This window comes from Lepisosteus platostomus, chromosome 6 (assembly GCF_059453375.1).
Source record: "Lepisosteus platostomus isolate fLepPlt1 chromosome 6, fLepPlt1.hap1, whole genome shotgun sequence".
In the NCBI taxonomy this organism is placed as follows: domain Eukaryota; kingdom Metazoa; phylum Chordata; class Actinopteri; order Semionotiformes; family Lepisosteidae; genus Lepisosteus; species Lepisosteus platostomus.
Genome location: NC_142616.1, coordinates 33,938,652 through 33,966,569, shown reverse-complemented (window position 1 = coordinate 33,966,569; position 27,918 = coordinate 33,938,652). Strand labels below are relative to the sequence as shown.

Below are 27,918 nucleotides of genomic sequence, written 5' to 3'. Positions count from 1 at the left end.
CATCTATTATTGTGGATTATGTATGATAGCCTGCTTTCTTACATATTTTAGAATGTGCATTTTAGCTTCTTTGATTTTGTAATTAAATAACTACAAGTGGGATCATAAATGTTTCCTGATTTAACAGGAAATAAGTGCTTTTTGTAGTAGAAATACACTGCTTAAAATGGTAGGGTGTGGCTTTTATATAATGTAATGGGTCAAAATTTCATTATTTATGAGATAAGCAAATGGATAATGCAGAACTATCTGGTTTTTCTTTTAAAAAAAATAAGAACAATATAAATTGTTGGTAGGCTTTTACATTACAAAGTCGTCTGTTGAAAATTACTGATCAGCTTTTATGTTCTCATATGCAAAAATCTTACTTGGCTTTCTTCCCACATAAACTAAGCAGTATGTAATAGTCAAACTCCTTTGTGTAGTAGAAGACACTTTAGCTTTGAGAACTTTTGATGCTCAACATGTTACTCCTATCCTGGTCCTGGCTCTCTTTGTGCAATAATGAATACTGGAATACAGACATTCAAAGAGTAGAATCTGTTCCTAACAAAGGCAGGTGTAAACGAATTCATACCGCCACAATCAATGCAATTTTATTTCAAATCAAATTCAAAGACTTTGGAGACAAATTGAAGAGTAAGACCACATCCGTGTTCTACTCAGTGGTGGATGTCTACAGCACCTCAAGGAAGATGGCTACAAATGATAATTCATGAACACATTTCTGAGAAAATGATGTCCTGAAGAAGGCTTTAGCTTTTTTTGTCCACTGCAATCTTTTCAGTAGCAAAGGTTGTTTGTCCAGAAATGACAGATTACATCTGAGTAATAGCTAGAGGTAATGATCAATGGAGCAAATAACATTTAAAAAGGAAAGAGGGAGAATCCAAAGGAAATTGACGAGAGATACACAGGGAGTGAATGAAAGAGCAGGCCCTAGGGAGAAATGGGACCTCTCGCAGAACCAGGTAATACAATTTTTCTTTACCTTAGAAGCAATTGAAACAAAATGCAAGAGACAGAAAAGTAGGCTTGACTGAGTACATTTGACAAGACGCATGACAAGAGTATTATGAGCATGGGACAATACCGAGTTCAGATACTGTATACACACTACATTATAATGCAGTCTTACAAAATGAAATCAGACATGTATGTGTAAAAAGTGATTTTTGGGGGAGCTTTCTTTTAGTGCCCGTATGCTGTACGGAGATTAAAAATGCAACAAATTAATATTGAGACTAAGGGTATTTGTTGCATTTTTAATACCTCTTTCTATCCATTGGGAGAAACTAATAGGAATGGTAAACATGGCTAATACCTTCTTCTTCACCTAGTCCATTTGTCAGCTCTCCTACTAGAAGAAGCCCTTGTATTATCTAGCCTTTTCAAGCAATCCAGATCAGAGTGAGGAGAACTGAGATGAGAGAACCATTAAGGCACTGAATGAATCATCTTCAAAATATGGTATGCTTTTAATCTGTACAGTCAGAGTTTAAACCAAATGATTACAATTTCAGGAAATAAGACTGAAGAAGTGAGATTGTAAGAAAATTAGATTGGAACAGAGAATAAGAGAGGATACAGGATAAATCTGGAAATGTTAGAAAATGAATGGCAAAAGGTGAGATACAGTATTTTCTGCTTGTAGCACAAAACAGATTCATCCCCCAAGTAAGCAAATAAAAGTTAGGAGAGGAAGGTACAATAAATCAAATATTAGCAGTTAATAATCGTACTAATGAAAAGACTTTATAAATCATTCAGAAAAGAACAGGATATAGCTGAAGAAAGGGAACATAAGCTAGAAGCACAAGAAAAGCCTAAACAAAGAGGAAGCAATATTGTAATGGAGTTTAAAATTAACATTATGGATGTTTTCAGTATTACAACGGAAAAAGACAAGTAAATGATTAGCTGTCTCAGATATAAAATGGGAAATGTTTCCGTAATTAAAGGGAAAGGGGATGTAATAAGTTAAAATTTTGCTAAAGTATTTTCCAAGGAAGAAGTAGACAATATGCCTCATGCTAAGCAATTACAAAACTATATTTTTGTAATACTCAATTTTGTAATGTTAGTAGTACTAAAAAATACGGTAATCTGGTTTCTGCCTATAATACTTGAAGCAAGAGATTTTATTCATGGGCCATCAACTCAATTCTTCCAGCAGTCCTTCAAGACAGAGGTGGCACTCATTGACTGGAAAAGTTCTATGACATCTTCCCACAGTGTCGTAGTCAGTCAGTGTTAATCACATGCCAGTGCATAATTAAAAATAATTAATAGAAAATATTATTTACAGTATTTCAGCATGCTTCATACGAAAGGCATGTTAAGAATTTTTTAAAAACATCTTTCTTAACATCAAAGGCATTCAGGGACATAAAGAGCAAAAAAAGAGCAAACTATTCACCCCCCAAAAAACTTTTAATTCACATTGTAAAAACATGGACTCTGGACCTTCACTTTGTTTATGCCTCACTAATGTTTTACGAGGGACCAACGGATGTTTGAATTTAATCCAGTATCCATGATCTGACTTTCCTTTGCTGCTTTGCTAACTTGCCAGCTTTGATGTATTCAGCTTGCAACTTTGTTAGTAGAGTTCACATCCTGTATTCTTGGGAACAAGTAATAGGTTTATTCCATGCTGAAAAAAAACTAAAGAAAACCCAACGTTTCGGCAGTGGAGCCTTCTTCAGGTGTGAGAAAGACAGCGCAGTAAGCAAAGGCAATGTAGCAGGAGAACAAAAGCTGGGAGAGAGGAGGAGCGAGAGGCGGGAGCAGAGGACAGAAAAAGAGGCCAATCAGGAGGTGTGAAGTCAGGATAGGTGTAGAGAGGTGTGAAATGAAACCTACAATGAATAGAGAGAATTTAGAAGAAAAGTAGTCTGTCGTTAAGAGAAGGGGGAAGGTGTTATCCTAGCTGCAGGATAATTTTGGTTTCTGTAGTCTTTCTGATGTATGAGTTTGGAAAACCGTCTTTGAGAATCCTGTATGCTTGTCAATTAAAACAACAGGAAGAAAAGGTAGTTATTTTTACAAAAGCAAAGCTCAACACTATGGCAAAGTAAACTCACTAAACTGAAGGTGCATGATTCCACACTGGTACCACACATTCATTGAATGGTTGACCTAGGGACACATTTATACAGATGGCAGGTATCTTTGCCCCCAATAAAGGCCACATTCAGTTAAAAAAATCTCATAGGGAGTGCCTCTATGTGGTTCAGATGTTAAAGACACCTGTTTGGAGTGAAGGTGGAGCTCCATAATGCAAACATTGCCATGTTCACTATGTGGTTGAGATTCTGCGAGCAATAAGTTATAATTAGCCACTGGTGTGGTTGGGGTCAAGTTATTCATGGTATGCTACGTTGTGGTGAACCCTGATGCACTGTAGGTGTTTTTTGTCACATATAAACATATGGTGTTTTTTTTGATTGATAATAATGTTCCTGTAGGTACAGTGGATCTACAATATAGTGAATGTAAATTAGTGCAAGATTGACAGTACTCTAGGTACACTTGTCACATACAAGCTGCATTGAGGTACTGGTGAACCCACATGAAGAGGGATATGTAGAAATACAGAAGGAGAAAAAAACTCCAATGTGTTTGACCATGAAAATGCATCGATCCTACTTTGGCATTAATAATATAATAATACAATGTTCCAGTACTTCTCAGCATGAGAATAATTTTGACTGTTTTGACCAGAGTTTTGTCCATCCAGAACCCCTGCTCTTTCTGATCATCTGGCTTGCTCCTGGGAATTGCTTTCTTTAGATCTTACCACATATGTTCTATTGAATTGAGGTGCTCAATCAAGAACTTTCATTTTATGCTGCCTCAACTACATTATTTGGTCTCCTTGGACCTGGGAGTCAATTAGTTGGTATTTGACAAACTCACTTGTTTTCTTGTGTTGTCATGGGGTTCTGTAACAGAACAGTAGTCTTGGAGAATACTGGACATTTTATAGTATTCTAATGAACATTCCAGATTTCCGTTCTTGGATGTGAGTGTGTCACCCAAACCACATTTTTATCACATTTTTGGGTTAAACTTTCTTGGTGGGTTAACAATGATCCCATCAGCCTCAAACTTCTGAATGATAGGAATTACAGTCAAAACATGGATATCTAATGAATTGTTTTACTAGCTGTCACTAGAAATGCTGACATTGACGTTTAAATAATTCAGATTTTCCCCATAATCACATGATTCTGATACATACGTGTATGTAAGTATGTGTAGGAATTACAATTATCCTGCTGGTGGCACTGTTTCTACATACAATGAGTATTTTGTATAAGTAAGAATACCCTTAAAGGTTAAGGTGGGACTTAATAACAGTTTCAATTAATTATGTATACAAATATTAACTAGCTCTTTGTCACATTCAGAGTTGTGAGCAGTCTTATGGCTTCATCTAATTCTGCCTTAAGAATATTTATGGATCCAAGAGGGACATCCTGGATATAGCTATCATTTAGGAGGATTTTGCTGGCCTACAGAGATCTGCATGGAGTACTGACATACAGAAGACATGATGGATGGATTAATACCCTTATTCATTTATTCCTTTTTTTAATAATATAATGTTAGCATGCCCAAAGTGGTAGGGGTTGGGCAGCCAGTTGACCTTGGACCCCTAGAGGTTTTTTTCTCCTTACTAAGGAGTTTTTGGTCCCTCTCCTCCGTTGTCTACTGGTCTTTTCTGTTCTGTATTCACAACATGTATGGTCACTTGCTTTGTTAAGCGCCTTGGGGCAACCTTGTTGTGAAAGGCACTATATAAGAATAAATTGAATTGAATTGAATATTCAGAGTTATTTTTGGCAGTTTTGTGTTGATAGAATTTGATGAAATTCAATTGAACAAACAAACACTGCTTATACATTTTTTTGGGGTGGAAGGCTGTCACAAGAGTTCCTAAAGGGGCATCGTGTTTGTTGTACAGCTTATAGTTCATGTTAGATTAAAAAAATGGGTACATTCTTACACTAGAATCAATGCTCTAGTTAGTAACACTTAATCTGCTAAGTATCTTACAAACCTACATGCAGACGTGCAAATGGCTGATCTTTTATTAATCAGGATTAAAGTAAAATAGGATATGTAAAATAGGCTACACCAAATGTTAGCAAATACTAAGCAGAAAACAAATATGTTCATTGGATAAATATGCAGAGTGGTGAAATTGGTATTTGCTGGAAGTGTATTTAGATGTCATTTAGATGACATTTTGTTTATCTACCAAATTTGTATACCGGCTTGGTGCAATTATTGTTCATTTTTCCTGTCAGGTTTCTTGGGGATTGCATGTGGATAACATTATTCAAGGCTTTTAACATTTAAAAGTTAAGACTTTGAATGGTACTTTGCTCAAGGATTTTCACTTTGTTATTTTTAAGCTACTCCATTGCAGCTTTGTCTTGTCCTTTGGATCAAAGTGCTGCTGAAAGGTTTTTTTTTTTTGTCACTGGTTTTGGTCTGAAGCAGTTTTCTTCTAAATAATTCTCACCTTCTATGTTCCAATCAGTTCAGTCAGTTGTATTACATCAAATCTGTCTTGATAACCGTCCCTGTCCCTGCTGATGAGGCGCTGATGAGATCTATAACATAAAGCTGCAAAGCCCGTACTTGGCAGTAGGGATTGTGTTGACTGAGAGATGCTCTGTGCTGGGTTTGCATCAGATGCGATACTGTATATGGAGTTTTTAATGAAAGTTAGGGAGGAATGAAGGCAGCCGCGCTCATTCGACACAGCTGCTGCAATTCTCACTAATCCTGACATAAGCAACTGGTCTCCATATATATCAACGTCACCCTCTCCTCTTTCTCGTTCGTTTTCTGCATCCCTCCTCCACCCCCTCCCCACCTTTGCAGCTACCCAATTGGTCGCATGGGGGTCCTATCCTCCCCGTCCAACGGCCGGGAGGTTGGCCCTCAGCCAAGCGGGTTACGGCAAATCTCCACATCCCAATAAACAATTCTAATTTCTCCCAAGCTTTCTGCTGCTGTCATTCCTCGTGAACTTGCATTTAGACAAAAAAGTTTCAATTTTGTCCTGTCTGACCACAAAATCTTCTATGATGTTTGCACCAAGACTTAGGTTCTAGGTTACAAACCCCATGCTGGATTTGAAATATTTTTTTTTCAGTTCCATACATTGTCCTTTGTGAAGTGACTAGGATATTGTTGATGCACGGACACATTCTCTTATCTCAGCTACTGAACTCTGTACCTCTTTCAAAGTCACTGTTGGCCTCACGGTGGTATCCCTAACCAGTTTCCTCCTTTCCTGGTTTCTTGTTTTGCAGGGACAGCCTGATCTAGGCAGCATCTTTTTACCTTTCACTTCTTAATGGTCGACTTCACCATTTCAAATCAAAGATCATTACTTGAAATGTATTAACTGACTGAGGGACTGTACGGACATAAGCATATTTATTCTGAAATAATGTTGAAGTTACTCTGTGGTTTGGTTTTGGTGAATTTATTTAGGTTTGCCGCAGAAAAGGGTTTGAATACTATCATTTCTTTTCTGTTTTAGTTTCATTTTAATGATCTATTTTCTTCTTTCTCTTTGGTTTTTACTCTGAATGTGTGGAGTGAATTGCTGCTTCAAAGTGTCATGACTGCAAGCTTTAAAGTAAAAAAAGTGACAACTGCAAAAAGTATGAATTATTATACACTGTGCTTTACGTATGCATACATCATATTGTAAAAAGTTAGATGTGTTGGAAAATGTTACAGTTAAAAAACCATGGTATCAAAAAGAAGTTCCTGTAAAAACTGCAGATATCATTTGCACTGTTGTTTGAAATAAAAAACAAAATGTGAGACTCTTGCTCAATCACTACCAGTCACCCTCTAATTCTTTCACTATGACACAGATGGATCCCTGTTTTGTCTACTGGCAGATTTTTAAAGTCGTTTGTCATTGTTTGTTCCTCTTTTTTGTTTCCTTTGAAAACAATGTTTACTTAGAACTTCTCAGAACATACAGTAACACAAGTTTCTCTATAAAGTATTAAGACTTTCTCTAACAGGTGGATAGTTTGTACCATTCTTTCTTTAAAACTAGTTTTCAAGATTTTGTAAACAGACTGAAAACTTCATTATGTGTTAAAATGGAAATATACTGATTCACAATATTGCACAAATTGTAATAGCTGTATATTATGTCATAGACTGCTTGTATTATCTGTAAGCATTTTATCATGTCCACCAGGAAGACACACAAAAGTAGTTTTCAGTTCTATCTTGGCATGTTAGTGACCAAAATATCTTTCCCATTCTTTAATTTCTATTATTTGTAAGTTAACTGATATATATTTAATTTTGTATATGTACATTGTAATATACTTAATGTTTTAATAAACCTAATTTTGTTAGGACACCTGTTTTAAGACTCACACTAAAACCAGTATTAATGCTGTTTATATACTGCCTGAGATTTATTTTAAATTATTAGTCATGATTTTTACCAGGTACAATTAAATGCACATGGTATAATACATTTTTCAGAAGCATGGATTTATGGATCGGGTGATGCTTCAATCTAAGTTGGCTTATGCACCAAATTTGGTTTATATGTACAGTAAGTGATTTATTAAAAACTCAGATCTCTATTTGTAGAAGCTCATTGTCAAATTAAGTAAAGTATGTTCAGTTAAGTAAATTTTTGCATTTGGATGATAAGGAATGGGAGAAGTTAACATCTTGTAACTCTATTATGATAACAAAATTGAAATTTGTCTGCAGTCCATGCCAAAACACTGGCAACGTCAGGAAATAAGGTGATAAAATTAATATATTACAATGACTACTATCTTTATTGTAATCTTATGGGACAAATGTTTAATCCTCTAACATTGTATAGATTTTTTCTATACAATCTATAATCTAAATCTATAATTTCTAAAGAGCTGGGTAGTATATTATTTGTATTACTTGTGTTATGATCTAGATATTTAATGCAGTATGCACAAGATATTTAAGTAACTGGCTAGGACACCAGCTGGAAATCTCAAGTCCTGGCCTCCCCTACATTTTCATGTCATTCATTAATGTCCTCCATGAGTCCAGTACAGAACATATCCCAGTTTAGATACCCCAGTTTCACTGCTAAACTGTTCATATTTCATATCTGCTCTTTACAGAAAACATCTGATTTGCTACAATGAAGGTCCCCTGTACAATCAGACAACAAAGATGGGAGTCTATGTCCTAAGGCAGAGAATTATAATCTCTAAAAGGTCTGTTTCAGAACTCTAGCTTTTTTTTCTTTGTGCACATAAACAGGTTTCTGTATGGACAGCTGTCAGTTTTCTGTCTTCATCCTGGAATTTGACTCAGTGGAATTACAGTACACAAACCGTAGTAGTGTTGATGTGGGAGGCTGGCATTTACAGCACAGCAGTTACATTAAATGTAACCTGATGTGACCCTGTCAGATAAGGCCTATTGCACATGACTATCCTTTCCTGTTCCTCACATGCTGTCACCCATGAGCAAGGAGGTATGATTTCTCTTGCCTGTGAGGAACACATATCTCTACTGCTATACAGTAGTATCCAAGCACCATTTGGCTGTAGGGGCTTGGAACTTTCCAAGCTAGCCCCTGTCTCTTTAAGGAACTGCAAAATACGGTCTTTCCACTATTCCTCTCTCAACACTAAATGAAAGCTCACTTTTAAAGTTCCATGAGAACCCATTTTTGTTTTCTTGAGCCTTTAGTACACCTTACACATTCTCATCCATTCTAATGGCACATAGTCAACCTGGCTGACTCCAATCACTCTGTCACAAGAGGCACAACTTTTACAGTGTAGAGAATGACATGCAACCAAAGCAAAGGAGTATGTGCAAAGCTGCAGAATGCCCAGTGCTGTAATTTACAGTATGTCTTCTGAGTGGTAATCGTCTTCTGCTGAGCATTATTATACCAGAAAACGTATATTTAAGGTTTACCTACACATAGCCTTATGATAACAAAACCCTGAAGAAACCCCCATCACTTCAGGAACTGGTTTGATCAAGGCTCCCCTTGACAGGGTGTTTGAGGCATACAGCACTCCAAAATATTATGAGTGAATTTTCTAATATTCTGTAAATAATGCCAAGAAGCGTGTCAGAGATATCCCAAAGACAAGCTTTTGTGATAAGCACATTTTCCATTTACAGCTGCTCCTGTATGTTTAAGATTTAAAATCTTAAGACTAAACCCTCTACAACATTTCCCTTTTCCCCTTCTTACAAGTGTTTTGGTTTTCTTAAAGCACACACTTGCTAGCGCCTAGGAAACAAATAAACGTGTTTGTTTTGCAAGTTAACAGAACAGAAATGAAGAACTAGTATCTATGACGTACAGTTGAACATTTTTACGTCAGAAAGCAGTGAGTAGATGACGATCGAGTAATACATTTCATGGGTTTTTTTTTTCTTCAAGCTTTTGCTTGTGTTTGGTGTAGTTTTATTCAAGACAGGAGGGGTTCCTGTTAGCTGGGAGTCTTGGTTTGTCAACGAAAAACAAATGCGGGTGGGTTCAAACTTTCTGTATTTGTCCTGACCTCAGAACAGGAAAACCAGCGGTTGAAATTCGTCTGCTGAGCTCTCGAGAAGAGGATGTGCACCCAACATGCGTCAGAGAAAACTGCTGCTGCCGGGGAGAGAAAAAGGAAGAGGCTTTCAAAAAGCAACATCAGAATTTGAGAAGGTGGCTGGAGAGACGCAGCGTTGTCCCTGTTGCCAGAGGAGGATGTTTAATAGGGCTGTTAGCCGTTTGAGCAGGAAGAGACCGCCTTCAGGTAAATCTTCAAAAACTAAATTGAGAAAATCTCACTGTACATTTAAACCAAAAACATACCCCGTTGATGTTATCGCGTTAAACTTCCATCTAGTGTTTTTTTTTACCGTTAACAAACTGCATGTGCCGTACACTTGAAAGTCAATTCCTGCAACCAAAAACTACACAAAGGCTAGTTTTGTGTCTGGTTTAACACTAGCACTGATTTGGGACTGGTGTAAATTTAGGCAAACTGATACAAAACTAGTGCTTATCAGGATCTGGGTAGCTCTTTTGCGTTTGGGGGGAGGAATAAATTTAAATATCAACAGCCAAACCAATAAATCCAAAAAAATCGATCTGAAAAGTAGATACTGCATAATGTAGTTTTTTTTATCCTCATGCTCTTCACAAATTCTGTTTTAAATGAATGGTGCATAACGCCGACTTATATCTTCGTTTGTACTTAAGAAGTCTCTACATCTGGAACGTTTATTACAATATGTAATAAAATACTTTCACATGCTTCATACCGTTTAAATGTATAGCTACATAAGCTCCACAGCCGAAACGTTGTGTTTCTTTTCTTCTCTTTTCAACATGGAATAACCCTTTACTTGTTCCTTTGTACTGTTGCTTCATATATGTACAGTATGTCACCCTCAATGCAGATACAGTACGTACTGTACACCAGTACATGCGTTTTCCTAGTGTTGATTTATAATTTAATTATTTGCATATTAAGTGGCTTTTCCAACATTTTCCCTCCAGTAACAGCGCAGTATATATGTAATTTTTATATGTGGTCAGATACGTAAACAGATCTCTTTTAGGAGTATGAAAATGCATTCAGTGATGATTAATTTGGGTGTAATTCTCAAACGCTATGGTCAGATTTAGAGAAATGATTACAAGACACGTACCGTATTGGTGAGGAAGCAAAATTAGAGCTTCACCAATAAATATATGTAAGTCACCTTTTAATTTAAATAACTGTGTTGTCAGATGTTATTGTTTTTAACTTCATTAAGGTCTTCCATTTTGAAGTGAAAGGTGTTAAACCTAAATACTTTAGATTTAACAGTAATTCACTGTTGATTATTTTTTTTAATTAGTCATGTTTGATTTTTCTTTTTTTATACTTGTGCTCTTGTTATATTTTATCATCATACACCATACTGTAGTTGCTTGTGAGACTTTTTTCATTTAGGCATAAATATTTGCACTTTTTTCAGTACTGTGGTCTATTATATGACTAACGTTCAGCTTTCATACACAATGTAGTCACATGCTGCAGTACTTTGTGATGGGTTGCACCAAAAGCTGTTAAAGTGGTTTTAAAAAAGTTGTGTTTGAGGGTCAGATTCAGCATGCTTAAATGTGATAAATTACGAATAGAAGATAGAAATAATAAAAATAAAAGTTTGAATTCTTCTAATACAGAACTCTAGAAGGGTCTGAGAGGGCTTTTTGGAGCCTTCCCCAAGCTGGGTTTCACTTTTGACTGTACTGGCATGATGTCTGAGAGCACTCCACGACTCAATAGGAGAATATGACGGTTACAATGACAGTCTGTGACTTCCTGGTTCCACTTGGAGGAACTGACTTTAAACCCACTGGAGAGTTTGTCACCCGGGTGTTGACAAGCTGTAAATTCTTTCTGCGACTAGCTTATCCAGAGAACCAGAACATAGTGCTTCTGGATACATAAACCTCACACTAATAACTAAGTGGAGATCTTCAGTATCTCCACCATTGTTGTAGCCATTGCTTGTGGTCGTCGTCACTTGTAGCTGTTGACTTGCGTCCATGTTTGACTTGAGAACTTGCAGTGTAATGGCTGCACTGTGATTACCCTGTTTTACAGCAGTGTGGTTCTCCTCTTTTACCTCATTTGTGTATGGGATAATATGTGAATTAGAGGTTGGAATAAACTGGAAGCCGGTAGAAGTATTGGCAAAAGCCAAATGACAGCTTTTGAGCTTTCTAAAAATGTTATGAAGGAAAAGACTAAACAGATAATGAAAGATGTAAGTCACCCCTTTTATAGCCGGCTGTGTAGATATAACAGAAGGGGGAGTAGCTGTCGTTTGCAACACAAAATAAACACCAACAGACATGAAAGCTCTTTTATTCCTGCAACCATAATAATGTACAATAACACTGTCAAATGAGCATTTCAGTCACATTTACAATCCTATAATTGTTAAAATGCACTGAAGCACCATAGTATTGTATGATGCATCTCATAGCATTTCATGTTGTATTTATTTTATTTTTCTGTACTTGCGTGTGTGTGTGTGTGTGTGTGTGTGTGTTTTTATTGGCGAAGGTCGTGAAGCAATATTGCCAAATGAATTTCCCAAATTTGGGAAAATAAAGGTCTCCTAATCTAATGTGAAGAGGTATTTGTGCATTTTTTCTGTAATCCTTCAAATAATAAAAGCTGTTGCGGGCTTTAATGCCCATCTGAACATGTAATAAAATCTGACAGAGTTGCAGAAGGTCTGTCTTTACATGGAAGTAAAACTGATATCACGTATCCAGAAAGTGACCACTTTACAGCTTAGGGCATACTGAGGTTTCAGCAAGGCTGACTGGGCAGATGTCCTATTAATGTTTGCTGTTTCACATAGCCGCATCTCATTTCCCGTGGTACCCCCCTGTGCGCTCTGCAGTGTCTTATCTCCTATTCATTCTTTCAGAGATCCAAGATATCAATGTTTTTGCCAGCACAAGTCAGCAGTGTGTGACAGGAGCAGTGAAGTGGTCTATTTCATTAGAAAACCTGCTAGAGGACCCAGAGGGGGTCAGGAAATTTCGAGTGAGTAAACGAGATTTCCTTTCTTGTGTGTTGTGTGTATAGCTTTTATCTAATTTGTCACCAGGTAATTTTGGAAAGATTCTCTATGTCATTTTCAAATATCTGCTCAGTTTTCAACAGAAAACGTTTGAAGAACTTGGCTGAAACATTTAGACTATGGGAACATACTTTACGATGTGTCCGATTTTTCCTGCACTTTGTCTACACATTAGTTCTTATACCCTTCTTGATGCAACACTAAATGGTGATTGACAAGTACCTCTTACCTTGGCATCATATCTAAAATAGCTACAATAGAGATATCATCTGAACTCGTCTCTTCTTTTTGACAAAGAATAGGAATCTTCCAGTGGATTGAGATAAAGTAAAAAACAACTACAGTATAAATAAGTATGTTCTGTGCTTGTGCTTTTACTTTAACTTACTGCTTTCTCAGCCTGTTTCAGTATTTCATCCAAGAATGAATGAAATATACTAATTTAGGTTTTGGTATGTTTTTGAGCACTGTATTATAGATTCTTTGTTTTTCTAATGCGCATGCAATCTGATTTTATTTTCAGAAATTTGCTTTTCTTTTAGGAATTAATCAGTTAAAGTGCAGAAAGAACAAAACCTAACTTTTGTTACTGTAGTCTAGGAATATTTTTTTTCATTGCATGGTTGTCCAGGAGATAGGGAAACAAGTTTTTTTTTACATCGTGCAATTCTTTTTGCAGTAATGGGTATTTCAAGACAAGGGACCGATTTCAGGAAAAGAAATCACTACTTTTTTCCAAAACTTTCTTTGTATCAGTACAAAGAATCACTACTTCAGAGATGTTTTTCCATTTTTAGTTCATTTCCTAACTTTAACAGCATTGCTGTTTGCTTTGCAGGAATTTCTGAAGAAAGAATTTAGTGAAGAAAATGTTTTGTTTTGGTTAGCTTGTGAAGAGTTTAAGAAGATCCAGGACATGCAGAAGGTACAGCTTAAGTTTTGCACTTGAATCCAAAATATGGGGTCTAGGGAAGAATTGATAGGGCTATTGTAAGTTCTAGTAGATGTAAAAGAAAAACATATCTGGCAATGGTTGTACATTATGTACCTTAGAGCCTCATTAAGTCTAACAATCCTAAAATACAAAGTGGCGAAGAACAAAATATCTGTATTCCCTTCTTTATTGCTGTACAACAAAGAATATACACTGTTATAACTTTCCGTTCCATAGAAAATCAAGGCTTGCTCAGTGAAAGTGCATAAAATCATCCACATTTAACCATAACCAAGTGACATTTACTCAAAGGAAGGGTCTAATCATGATATTAATCTCTTGTCTCTATAACTACAGTTATTTACTGTATTTCTCTGTGGTTTGGTAGAAGAAATCTGCTATTGCTGCAAGGTAACATGTGGTTAAGTGCAAGAGGACTGAAGAGGCTGATACTCTGGTGCTTATTTTTAAATATTTTGTATTAAATGAAATATACTTCATATATATACTGTATTTCTGTACTGGCTTCTGTTTTCCACCCGGCTGTTTGAAATTTGGGTTAGCATTTCGTGGAACAATCATTGATTCCACGTGCAGAGATCTAGACAGCAGAGTAGCTCTGGTCTACACATGTGAATGTTGCTTGCATACTGACTTTCCATTTTAAGATGTGTCTGGTTTTCATATGTTTTCATTTAAAAAAAACTTAGGATCTCAAGCCCACTTTTCAGACACTTCTTTCAGTTCTGCCTTCTCTATAATTGTGCTCACATCTATAATAACAACAGAAAACAGTAAAGTTTATAAAAATAGCCATATCAGCCATATCATCCCGCAGCTCACGACTGGCAACCCACTTAAGATAAACAGGTGTGAGCCTGGTCAGTACCTGGATGGGAGACCTACTGGGAAAAGCTAAGGTTGCTGCTGGAAGAGGTATTAGAGGGGCCAGTAGGGGGCGCTCACCCTGCGGTCTGTGTGGGTCCTTATGCCCCAATATAGTGACAGGGACACTATATTGTAAAATGGTGCCGTCCTTCAGATGAGACTTTTACTCTTTGCGGTCATTAAAATTCCCAGGGCGTTTCTCGAAAAGTGTAGGGGTGATACTCTGGTGTCCTGGCCAAATTTCCCATTGGCCTTTACCAGTCAGCCTCCTAATAATATCCATCTATGAATTGGCTTCATCAATCTGTTCTCCTCCCCACTGATAGCTGCAGTGTGGTGAGCGTTCTGGTGCACCATGCCTGCCATTGCATCATCTAGGTGGATGCTGCACATTGGTGTTGGTGGAGGGGAGACACCATTACCTGTAACATGCTTTGAGTGGAGTGTACAAGCACTATATAAGTGTAAGGAATTATTATTAATTATTAGTAGAATTATAAAAATAGGATGACAAAACATCTACATAGGAGAGTACTTTTGATAAATTGTTCCATGCTTACTGAACTTAGTTTCTCTAATCTCCTGTATGGCTGATCCAAGTCAGGCCTGTTTTGTGAAACCATTTCTTATTTTTCTTTGTATCATAAATTCAGCTCAGGGATAAAGCCAAATATATCTACGCCACCTATCTGTCCAGCACATCCACTACCCAGGTGAACGTGGAAGGACAGTCCAAGCTAAACGAGAGCATGCTGGATCAGGCACACCCACTGATGTTCGAAAAGTTGCAGGAACAGGTAAGGGAGCCCAGGTGCTACTTAAATCAAATAAATGAACAAAGGTGTTAGAATATTTAGCGCCACATCAGTTTCTTTCGCATATAAATATTCAGAATTGATTTAAATGACTGTTTCTCATTTTGTGAAGTTACAGATATATCTCAATATTTCTCTTGCATGGGTATATACTATACTAGAAATATAGACAAAATATTTTAACAAATTATTTTAAGTACCAGCCTTGGTTTGAGTTTGTGCACGTCTGTGTCTGTGTGTGCCCTGAGATGGACTGGTGTCCCGTCAAGGACGGGTCCTGCCTTTCGCTCAGTGCTTGCTGGGATAGGCTCCAGCTCCTCTGTGTCCCTCAGTTGGGACATGAAGCAGTTAGAAAACGGGTTGATGGATTTTAAAGAACTGGGTGGAATTGCAAAATCCCATGTATCTGAACAGTGTTTTAACAGCAACCCTCTATGTGCTTTTCCTATATGAAATATTTTTTGCAAACACATTTGTACTTTTCCCCCAAAGGTACTGAGTTTTGAACTTTATAAAAATAGAAACATTTTTACACCCTGACCCAAGAAGAAGTCAAGAATCCCCAAAATAAAACCAGAGTATTGTAACAGGAGGAGCAAGACCTTTCCAAATCCCCACCATTGCCCCACTGACACATGAGCCTGCGCAGTGTTTTGAAATGCTTGTTACAAAATCTAGAAATTACTCTACATTTTATTTGATGATCTTTGGTATGAAAGCACCGAGACTCACTTTGCCGTTTTTGAATATGTTTGAGTGTGTTTTTTTTCCGAGTCTGGGGATCTCTTGGGCACATGTATGGGAAGTGGAGAGTTTGAAGTTCTTGCTGCTGTAACTTAACAAAGGTTGTGCTTGAAAAAGAATTTCACAATACCTCTGAATCTGGCTGAAAACAAGAACTTCAGTTTCCTCCTTTTGCTTTGTTTTAAAAATAAAAGAACGAACTTGAAACTTAGGGGAAAAAGAGTGAATCTATTTGGAAACAATGAACTATACTAAAAATCTGAGGGTGTTCATTGTCTCAGGAAGGCTGCATACCTAAAATCTAGCTTTAAATGTGGTAGTCAACAGCTTTTACATGCAGGACTAACTTTCTGTTTGCATCAATTGCTGATTTGAACTGTGCTTTAATGGTTGATGATTTCCTTTGAAACAAAGAGATCTCCTGGAATGAATGGCCTGTAAGGGGGCTTGATTTCAGCACCACTGAATATATTTATGATATTCTTAGTAAATCAATTGCATCAAGGTAGCTCCCTCCCAGAATCTTCCTCCACCAGGTCTGTGCCTTTAAGAGGAAAGCAGACAAGAGCTCCCTAAGATGTGATCACTCTCTCTTGATTGGTAGTATGTTGTGTGTTTGTTAGACCTGTGCTGCAGCTTGGAGTGACCATATTTTGAGTGAGTTCCCATATTGCTATTTCAAGTGTCACTAATAGGGTTCTCTTTTTGTTTTTTTTTTAAGGTACACTATGCTGCTGGTATACTTAATAAGCATGATTTGGAAATATTCTTAACCACTGTTGAACATTTATAATCAAAGATACTGCACAGAGGCTTATTACTTTTCATTGTAGCCCTTTTAAAGGATTAAACAAATAGATCAAATACATTATTTCATTAAAGGCATGCATTTTACAAGATTCAGTTTAGTGATTAATTCAATTAAGTGAAATGTCTCTAAATATCCAAGGTTATGGTGTTTTCATGAAGCATCACATTTTAAAATTCTTATGTACTGTATATACAGGGCATTGTTTTTTTAGTGTAAAAACGTTTTAAGTTTACACTTTACATTTGACTACTACAGTTAAAAAACCTTTGTGAACCTCTTATCTGAAGATATACAGACTATACTGCCTAAGCAAACACAAGAAATGCAGTCAGTTAATCTGCATTTTGACATGTAACATAGAATATTAATTTGGAATACTTGAAGCAGGACTAAGTTGCAAGCAGGACTTGGTATTGACTGTGTCTGTGACAGATAGTTTCCTTTTTACGTACAGGTGCAAGACATTTTATTGTCTTACGATTTGTCTTAACTTTATATTAAAAGTAGCTGGTGGGAATCATTTAGTCCTATTTGTATTTGATACTATCAGTGTGCATCAACAACCCAAAACTTTAGGCCTATTTCAGATGCACCTTTGTATTATTGTTATTTGTCAGGAATACTATTTGTCAAATCACTGCAGTTATACTGGAATAAAAACTAGTGCTCACTATGATTTAAAGGTTCACTTTTACAATAATAATTACAAGTATTGGTTGAATTTGTTGGAGCTTCAGAACCAATGTTTTCAGTATTTCTAAATATGGTAAGCCTTCAGATATTTTTTTCTCTATTAATACTCTTTTGTAGCTCTTCCTGGAATAGCACAAACAAAGTTGATCATTTTGATTTAGGCAAATTATATTAATAACACCACTAGTGTGATCTTGAAGGATTGTATAATTGTAATTTTTTTGAAAGCACTGATAGTTTTCCAGCAGAAGAAAACAATAAGTCTTTCAATGCCCTGTGGTTTAAAGCGATGAATTCCAGTGTGTTGATGCACAGAATAAAGGTCTTGTTTTGACAGGCCTGATGTAGCCTTAGATCACATGTGCATAGGATAGAGCCTTGTAGGCAACTAGTGAAGCTTTAAAGTCAACCTTATATCTTAAAGACTATTGATACAAGAACCATGGCGCTGCATTCATTTCAGAAGTGTAACAAACAAAATTGGACATAGTATTGCAGCGATTTTCACTTAAAACAATTTGTTTCAACTCAGACAAAAACTGAATGGGGAATGTACCATGATAAACCTTTAAAATATTTTTTTGTTGTCTGTTCCAGATTTTTAACCTCATGAAATTTGACAGCTACAAACGTTTCCTTCGGTCTGACATCTTCCTGAAGGAAAATGGCCAGAAAGTGTCCGGTGGTAGTGAAGAGACTGTTGCCAAAAGAGCTTCAATAGTTTATAATACATGACCCACACTCTGGATATGGATGAAGAAACTCTTTGCTTCATTTATGAACTTGAAGTCTGCTTCTTTGGAAATGGATAAAATTACTCTGTGTGGTCTATGGTTGGGGAAAAAAAACTATGGAGGCTGTTCCAACTATGCTTGTAGCTGCCTAATTCGCACCTCATGTCATCTATCACTCTGGAGGACTAATGCTGTACTAGATCATGTCCCTTTTCTGTTTGACTGTTGAAACCATATTAAAAATGGCCAGATTTAACAAGCAAGACGTGTATAACAGGATAAATATTTTACTCCCATTTCATTTGGTGCTTTAGCTTCCTGGAAATACTTTTTCTCTTGATCATTGTATGGGTTGAACTACAGTATATACCCATAGCATCTTAAGTAATAAGCATGAGGTGGACCCAGCTTGCATTTTCAGTCAGAAACCTTCTGAGAACACCAGCAGAATGTGAATGATTCTCAAGAGTACAATCTTTGGATAGCATTATAATTTGATATGCAGAATGGGGTTCACTTAGCATGATGCTGTGTATCCTCAAGTGGATATTTTCTTGTTTTAAAAAGCAGAGGAACTGTTTCAGATGAGTTATTGTATCCTGTCTAGTGTGGAGAAGTGCAATATAGAGATTGGACAAGATAAGTGTTTTTTCCTCCTACCACACAGCAAAGTGATTCTTCAAGAGTCTGATTTTTTAAAAGTTTTCTACAGATTACGAGAGATAAAAAACTGTTTCACAGCATACAAAATTAAAAGACAAGGATGCCTTTGTGAGATCTGAGAAGGATTCTAATCTTTCCTGTAGCAAACCTTGTCTGAATCCTTGCACCAATGGTGTGTACAGTAACTGGAAAATGACATGAAGTGCATGAAGTGGATTTAAGACTATATTGCTGTCTCTTCTGTCCTCTTTTATTCATGTTTAGTATAGAATGCTGGGAAGACAGTGAATGAGCAAGTGTAACCTGGATTCTGAACATCACTATAAAGACTGTGCCAGACAGGTTTAGTTCATTTATGGCGGAATTATTTCTACCTTCATTAGTTTTGATGATTTGAACACAAAAGCGTTACTGCATTGTATGGAATACTGTCTGTCAGTTTAATCTTATTTACTCTTTATCTTTAGACACTGTTCTAATCTTTTGAAATAATTTCAGCTGCTTTGTATCTTAAATTGTGACTCCAATCTGAAAAAAACGATTCGGAGACTATGGATCAGCGAAGAGATGAGATATAATTTTCAGATGAATGAGGAAGATTTTAGGTAGACCAGTGTGTGACTTCTGTGCATATATATGTTGCCTAAAAATGTTTTTGTATCTAATGCTGTTTACTAGTGGGTGTGGTAAAATACCAATTGAATTTAATTGATAGGACTCCATTTCATCTTGGAAATGTGATAGTGAACTACACTTTTTTTGCTTTGGTCTGTGTTTCATATTCCAACAGTTAAATATTTAAAATATGCAATAACTTGCGAGAATTAGTACTGTATTGAATTAATTTACATTGTAACTGATGCATCCAGGGTTCTTACTTGTTTTACATTATTTTATGCAAGGAATCACATTAAGCATTTTACAATGAAGTGGAAAATACTTGTGCTGTATATTAAACCAGTTGATTAATAGAGTGCAGGGTTTTTTTCCAATGTATTTGGAGCAGAATATTTTCTAGGTAACATTCACTTGTCCATTACACACTGCTTTTCATGCCGGTTTTTATCTTGATTTTATATAAAATAAACTTCAAAGCCATTATGAGAAAGAAAGCAACAAAGGGGAATAGAAGTGAATAGTTGTCTGTTTGAATGCATGAATGAATCTTTTGTCATGAATTAACATTTGTTAATGTTTACATTTTATTTAGTTGGCAATGAAATGGCATATTACTGTGTGCCATGGTACGTGCATGTATGTATTGTTTTTTTATCTTTCTGATATTGTATCAGTCTTGTAATTGGCTTACTTTGTTAAACATTCAGCTGTGCCTTCTGCCTTTAACATAAAATGGGTCATCTTGATGCTGTGTATCTGCATTTTTAATGGCCTGTGAGATGGGACGTTTACATTTTCCTTGTTTGCTTATTACAGTTTTTATTATTTAGGCAAACTAAGTGCAAACCTGGTAGGATTTGAAGAATGAGAAGCAGTAAATAGCTTTCAGCCTAATGGATGACAGGAAAGATATGTCAGCTCCAGGAAGTGTCTTTTTGTGGTATATATATAGTACAGAAGGGCAATCAAATATATTCAGCTGATCGTACATTGTCAAAACAGATATACCAGGGCTAAGTGTAAATGTATGTCTACTGCCAACAAAAAGGTTTCTTATTTGGTGGTTCTGTCACTTACATACAGTATTAAGATCTATCACACTCTCAGAGAAAATGTATACAGTCCACAAAAATAATTTATATATATAGCATATATATTCTGCAGTGAGCATGATTCAGTCCTACACAGGAAAATGTATACCAGAGGTTTTCAGAAAATGTTTACACAAACCAAAACAAAGCTTTTCTTTTGCTACTATTTCAAGAGTAAGAAAATTACACTGTTGATTTAGTGGGTATTTATTTATTGAGAGATCTGTTGATTTATGCATGTTTTCCTTAAACAGCTGTGTGATCCTGTGAATCTTGTGGTTTCAGGACACCTATAATGGAACAAGAATTTCTGACAATTTTCCTGTATTTTAGTTTTATTCTTGCTATAATTTATCAGTGAAGAATCTGGACAGAAGTCTGTTGCTCTTTCATATTATTTGTATTTATTGGTTCTGATCTATCAGTTTCAAGATGACTAATAAAGATTTGTGTTTTTTGTTTATTTGAGTAGTGTACAGTTTTACTAATGTGAAACTACACATTTATAAATTACAATAATAATGTAATTGCTGAATGGGCACCTGGTTATATTTTGCTGTTTCCTTCATTGGTGTGCCTACTTCTGCTTTTACTTGGTGAGACTGAAGGGAAATGAGTTTGTGGGCTGTGTTACATGTGGGCAGACTTTCATCATTACTTTCAGCTCAGTCAGACACTGTTTGACACTGACATCATACAGCACTCTAGCACCATAATAGGAAGAAAAATAAATCACAGGAAAAGAAGACTTTTTTTCTGTTGATATCTGCATATCTTTGAGATCTCTTTATGCTTTTGAAAAATTAGTATATCAGTTGCAGAGCACTGGCGAATATATAAACCTCTTTGCACTGCTAAATCAGTGCAACTGATCTGGTACATAAATTCCCTTTGTGGGCTGGCACTGTGGTGCTTTTAGTTAGTACTGCAGTCTCAGAGGAGTTGGGGACCTTTGATTCTGGACTGAGGCATGTTCTGTGTGGAGCCTGTATGTTCTCTTCTTCCTGAGGTGTAATTCCATCTCACACTCTGTGCTTCCTGATTAGACTATGGGTGACACAATCCTTTCCAGGACTAAGTGACTTTTTAACATCAAATCTATAGATATACTCTTCATATTCAAAGAATTTATTAATTATGCTGTTCTTACAGTCATAGACTGTTTAGCAGCATAAAACACTTCATGGTCAAATTTGTGCTTCAGCTTCTCTTGTGTGGGATTTATTTTTTGTTTTATTTTCAGAGTTATTATTGAGTTAATATGATACTTTTTGGGCAGATAATCAGTGATGAGGGCAGGATGAAGCCTGTCAGCTGCAACAATCCAGTGCCCTTAAGCATGTTTCACATACAAGAGACTCAGTGCAGCATGACATCGGCATTGTTGGTCCAATCACTGAACACAAACCCTGCTAAAGCCTGTCCGAAAGGAATTCAGGATAGTTTGTAAACAAAGTAATCAGTGTGGTTTAAATGTCTGAATGTATTAATGTTTTTTTTAATATAAATAAAAGATTTTAAATGCAAATCTTTGTGGTATCTGCTCATCTGCCACACAGAAAATGTCAACAGCGTAGGACAGCAGTGATCAGATGCATGAAGGGACAAGTACCCACTGTAACTCCCCACTTTCTGCGTGTGTCATAATGAAACTTCTCTGGAGAACACTTAAGCAACATAATCTGATTTGTTAAGGGGACATCTACATTTTATACATTTAGCTCTAGTCATTACTACTAATCTTAAACTATTAAATTATTGTTAGTCAATTCATTGATCGTACAAGAAGGGACAGCTTGACAAGCTAGGAATGACTGTACAGGCAGGGTCCCAACACAGACTTTGGATTTTTTATTTCAATTGTTTGGTTGCATTTGCAAAAACAAGAAATACAGATTAACAGTAAATGGTACAGGAATTCACACCATTTTAACCATGTGTTTTCAAATGAATGATCTGTGGTTGTTGTTCACAAGCTCAAGAGTGTTTATACTGTGTACTGTACTTCCCTTCACCTTTGAACCACAGGCTTCTATAGACACAACACTGCAATGCAGGTGCTCAAGATTTTCAATAGTGACAATCCAGTGGCCTAAACCATATGCCACATCAAAGAGAACTATTACAGACAGTTCACTAGGGACAATACTTATAGCTAAGTTTGTAACGATGATGATCAGGTACAGTACAGCTGTGTATGACTTGTCGTTATCCCTACCAAACCTTAGTTAATAACTTCCAGGTAGTACTGCCTTTGTCTCCCATTTTGCATCCTTTTCTTTTTTTGTTGAAAATGGGAAATAAGTGTGCATTTTTAAAAAAAGAATAGGTATGTGTGCAAACCTACATACCAGTAACATGGCCCTGTATGTGACGCAAACATGCTGTGGTTCCATCATGTTTACCATGAAATATGTTTCATACACAAGTACGTCAAAGTTAACCACCTCTCGTAACCTTAATAAAATATAGCTCAGAAAGTATTCACATGCAGACATCTGCTCATCTGGAAGTCTCTGAAAGCTTGTGAACGGGTGGAGTTGCCTTCCTGAGAATGTGCGGTTGACTGAGTAACTGAGTTGGGAATGCAGTTAGGTGCCTGCTGAGTCACTCACCTGGGGCAAACACCTCTAATAACTAACAATATAAAGCTGGCAAAGGCAAAAGTGTTTCACAAACCAGATGTATGCACTTGTAGAACTGTTACAGATACTCAAGAAATATTGGTGCTATCTGGATACAACATCTCTGATCCAGGATTTCAACATCGTCTTCATGAATCTGGTTTTCTTTGCAGAGTTCTGATTAAGTAACAGTAGTAATTGAACCTAACTGTTCCCTTAAAGAAAATGTGATCATGTGTTTTTAGTGTAATTTCAGTGTGATCAATGTAATTGTTCAGAGAATCAAGTGCTAAGAGGTATTTTGTGATGCTGACGACAATCTTAAATACCACAGTTACTAGTTCCTCTGTGTCTTGGTGTAGTGTGATGTGTGTTTCTACTGTATATACAAGGCTTTGCATTAGAATTCAGACCTTTCCAGTGTTGTCCTATTTTGTGAAATTACAAAATGATGCATATATTTTTAACTGGACTATTCAAACTAAAGACTTCTAATGGAAGCCTAAAGAGAAAAAAAGCTGAAATATGCATTGATATTCAGACCAATGGAATCAATAATTAGTAGAGGCACTTTGGGCAGCAATTGCAGCCACAAATCTTTTTGGGTTAGTCTCTTATCAATGTGTACATACTGTACATAAATTGTACCTCCTGATTGCAGTTAAGATATCTAAGGCTTTAGGGTAGCAATGTGTGATTTGTTTGAACAAATCTGGTTTAAGCACACTATTTTGGAGCAATGAAATACTAAAGTACTAATTTCTCACTGTGGCAGTGTGATTTTGCTTCATTTTTAACTGTCTTTGAAGATTGATATATATGTTAATTATCCAGAGAAGCAGAGAAGAACATTTCTGATAACCTTTTTTTCTAGTCTACAGGTGCTGTAGTCTAGAATTATAATCCAGAATTTTATGTGTTACATAAAATGAAAGTTCTAGATTATAATTTAACAAATTCATATTCAAGGACTCTGTAAATCTATTTTCATCCACCAGATGTCATTAATATCCACCTTGTACCCAATAAATAACCCAAGTGCAGATTAGGTTCCCTACATGAGCAGTAATGCCTGACAGTCCAAGAGACATCACTACCACTCTTCATGACCATAATTCTGCATCTTAAATAACTGTTCTGCCACTGTTCACAACCTAAAAAGGAAAATATCTTGTTATTCAAAGCAGTGAAATCTCAATGCTTAGAAAACAGAAACATAATTACATAACCTACAGGAAAACGACAGATTTGAACAGTATCTGTTAGTTTTCTTTTTTTTTCAGTGATAAACATATTAGTGTATCATTTTAAAAGTAATATATAACAGATGTTTTATATATATGACTGAAGGACATGCTATTCTACAAAAAGGGTACATTTAAACTACAATACATATTATGTGCAATAGGATGTGTAATCTTATTAGTTTAGATTAGTTTAATATTAAATGTCTTTCAATTTACCTATTCTTCTTTCACAACAGAGTTCATTTTCTCAGAATGCTTAAACAATTATGACTTCTCAATAAGGAATATGTTAATAAATATAGGATTTTGGCTGATGACCTCATTCCTTTTCTTGTCAGCTTTGAACATGTTGGTATTGGAGTACTCAAGTTGAAGAGACCTTGGGCATATCCAAATAATCATCTTAATGTGATCATTACATCATTATTACCTTAACCAAGCATTGTAAATGCTATTAATGTTTCCCAGATGTTCCAAAGTTTAGTCAAATCAATTTTTGCTGGAGATTAAGGGAGAAGTTTTGCTGCTGCACAGGTTCTCCACACAAGAAGGGGAACAGGAAATATTATTTCCCGAATAAAATTGTGAATGTTTGAAGGAACGAACTTTTGAATAAGCTGTGACAAATTCAGAATATTAAAAAAATTCAGTATAGTAGTTGAACGTATTTATCTACCCTTGGAGGTTTATATGTAAACAAGTTTATATCTAAATAAGATTAAAAAAAGCCAATTTGCTGCCATCATGCTTACAACTTTTAGAACAAGAGACAGTATAAAGCAATACAAATCTTACTCAGGAGCTTCAACACAAGAAAGTTTTGTTTTACTAGCTTAAAGAGTCTGTTAAGCAGGATGTCAGACGCTGCATTAAAACACATTCTTGGGTTCTTCCAGAAACTTACATTTTCTGGACAGCACTATGCTGGAAAAGGAAAAAGCAGCCCCTTGTTTATGTTATCCCATGCCGTTGCCAGTCTCATATGCCAGACAGGTCTTTAACGAACAGGATTCTTTTTACAGCTCCTGTCCACATTTTCTCATGTTGATCGCCTCAATAATGCTCTTACCAGAGCCCACCAGCTGTCTCTGTGTAACACAACATCATGCCTTTTTCCCTCACATGGAGAAGAACACCTTCTGCTACAAACACGCTTCACACCTCACACAGTTAATCGCTTCAGCTTGTCCTTCACTGCTCGGTAATCAGGAGTAGTTGTTTGAGTTCAGCTTGAAATTCATGTAATAAAAGTCTTGGTATGTAAAGCAGCTAATCTCTTTGTTTAAAGAATAGTACAGAATCACATTTACATTCGATTTTTACATTTACACATTACATATTTATTTAAGTTTTTTTAAAGTGTTTTTAGAGTACCACAGAGTGATACTTGCACTACTGTCACACAATGAAACATGTAAAACAGAAGATGACTGCAACAAAGCATAAAAGGCAAAATAATGTCTATTGAAACTAAATATAAAATGATACTTTTAAACATGAAACATGCTTTTGAAATATTACTCAATAACAATTTATTGCGAATAAAATCTCAAGGAACAGAATGGTCTGCTGACTGCAGTAAGAAACCCTGGAGCTCAGAGAAAGAGTAATGGTATAAGGGTACAAAAAAAAACAAGAGCTAAAAGACATGTTGCTTACCTTATATAGAGGGGCTTAATTGCTAATGACGTTAAAGAGCCACTGGTTTGAGTCCCTAACTACGCTAAGGCTTTAGGAATAACAAGTCATAGAATGTGTAGAGCTGTTGTTGACAGATGTCACTATTATCTCAGTCTTAGCTTTTCTTTGAGGTAAAGAAAGTATTGACCTTTGCCACAATGTGTTCTAAACTATACTGAACTAGTTTTAGTATCCGAGCCTGCTTCACTGGGAACACCAGAAAAATTCTAATTTTATTATAATGGCATGATATGATTGTGTTAATGAAAAAAAAAATTGAAATGTTTAAAACTATTGCTTCTAAAAACATTTAAAAAACAAACAAATTTTAAAAGAGAAATCAGGCCAGGATACATTTTTCATCACTTATCTATCTCATATGAAGTAATTTAGTTTCATAATGTCTTCTAATTTGACTTATTATTCATCATTGTAGCTTTTATGTATACAGACTCAAAAACAGGGCGATAAATTAGAATGTAAAAAATATTATCGCCTATGTTCAATTTATGGCCTTCTGTATTACTTTTAATTGACAATTAATCCAACTGTATTTCAATTCTGATTTTCATTATACTATGTATGCAATAACACAGAGATAAGAGTGAATAATATATCAATTATATTAATAATATGGCAGTCCGATGCAGGTGACCTTTAAAACTACTGGACAGCTCTGCTGGAGCTCTTCAGGTTCTAGGGCCTGAGTCACTCTATTTGTATGTTGTAGGTTGATTTCTAGCTCATGTAAGAATGGATTTAATGAGGCAAAATAAAGCAATATTGTGGCTTCAAACCATGCAAGCTTCAAACAGATTATTTTAAGGCATGCAGTGAAAATGTGTTATGTACTGCATTATTTTTACTTTTGCTTTTGTGGCAGGTTTATAAAATGTGTTGGGATTTTGTTTACCCCTCTAAACTTGTTTTCTTCTCTAATCCTTCCTCTTTGCCTTATGACTTTTATATTCCTGTATACCATTTCCAGCACCTTTTAATTAGTTTTTATTTTTTAATCTTGACCCCTTTTACTTGTCTAAAATGTACATCTTCTGGGCATTACTTGTTTTTATTTGTGGGCTTTCACTGAGTCACTTCTATAATGTTTTAGAATTTAGGTTAAAAGGTGATAAAGCTTATATTTGAAGTATTTTTCTTTGTTTATGTAGCAGTTCTAAGTCCTGAATGTCTGTTGACTGTTTCTTGAATGTACTGAAATGTTTTTATAGCCTGTTATTTAGAGATGTAACTGAGTTGAGAATATTGGAAACTCCAGCCTATCTGGGTTTCAAATCAACAATAAGATAGTTTTGCAACATTTTGATTTTGATTCATTTGCAACATTCTGGGTAGACTTTTGCTTGATTTATGCTCCTACTTTGTGAACATGTTTTTTGCTTTTTATATTCTCTTTCTTAAGAGCTTCTACATACTGTAGGTAGTTAGCTCAATGTAACGAGCAGTGCTTTGAAAGTGGGTTTTGAAACTCAGTGTAAAATAAATTTTAATCCCCTCAGTTTAATAGTTTTTAGGATAGTTTTTCTTGCTACATTGCCATATTATATAGCATATTAAATAGAAGGAGCGCTGAAGAATAAATAAGAAAAAAGAGGGAGCAAAAATAAATAAATGAGATCGAAAACCACAGGTGTACACTCCTTTAAAAGACCAGTGCAGTTCAACAGAACAGAAGACCACAGTTATTGCTGG

The 27,918-nt window shown here is 35.9% G+C and overlaps 1 protein-coding gene and 1 long non-coding RNA gene across 2 annotated transcripts; both read left to right on the top strand.

Annotated features, from left to right (window-relative positions):
• Nucleotides 1-9,519: 9,519 nt before the first annotated feature.
• Nucleotides 9,520-20,312, top strand: LOC148661604 (regulator of G protein signaling 10-like). The gene is made up of 5 exons (XM_088635535.1): nt 9,520-9,827; nt 12,511-12,629; nt 13,505-13,591; nt 15,142-15,285; nt 18,149-20,312. The coding sequence occupies exons 1-5, from the start codon at nt 9,659-9,661 to the stop codon at nt 18,284-18,286; spliced, it is 657 nt and encodes a 218-aa protein (XP_088491661.1). The 5' UTR covers nt 9,520-9,658; the 3' UTR covers nt 18,287-20,312.
• Nucleotides 20,313-25,805: 5,493 nt separating this feature from the next.
• LOC148661603 (uncharacterized) lies at nt 25,806-27,853 on the top strand. Its single transcript, XR_015939576.1, has 2 exons — nt 25,806-26,901; nt 26,987-27,853. It is a non-coding gene; the product is annotated as an uncharacterized LOC148661603 (long non-coding RNA).
• Nucleotides 27,854-27,918: the final 65 nt, after the last annotated feature.

Bases quoted from the DNA above. Each gene is read 5' to 3' on its own strand.
- LOC148661604 (XM_088635535.1), top strand. From the start codon at position 9,659: ATGCGTCAGAGAAAACTGCTGCTGCCGGGGAGAGAAAAAGGAAGAGGC. The intron at 9,828-12,510 runs GTAAATCTTCAA...TCATTCTTTCAG, and splicing joins CAGGAAGAGACCGCCTTCAG to AGATCCAAGATATCAATGTT. The intron at 15,286-18,148 runs GTAAGGGAGCCC...TGTCTGTTCCAG, and splicing joins TCGAAAAGTTGCAGGAACAG to ATTTTTAACCTCATGAAATT.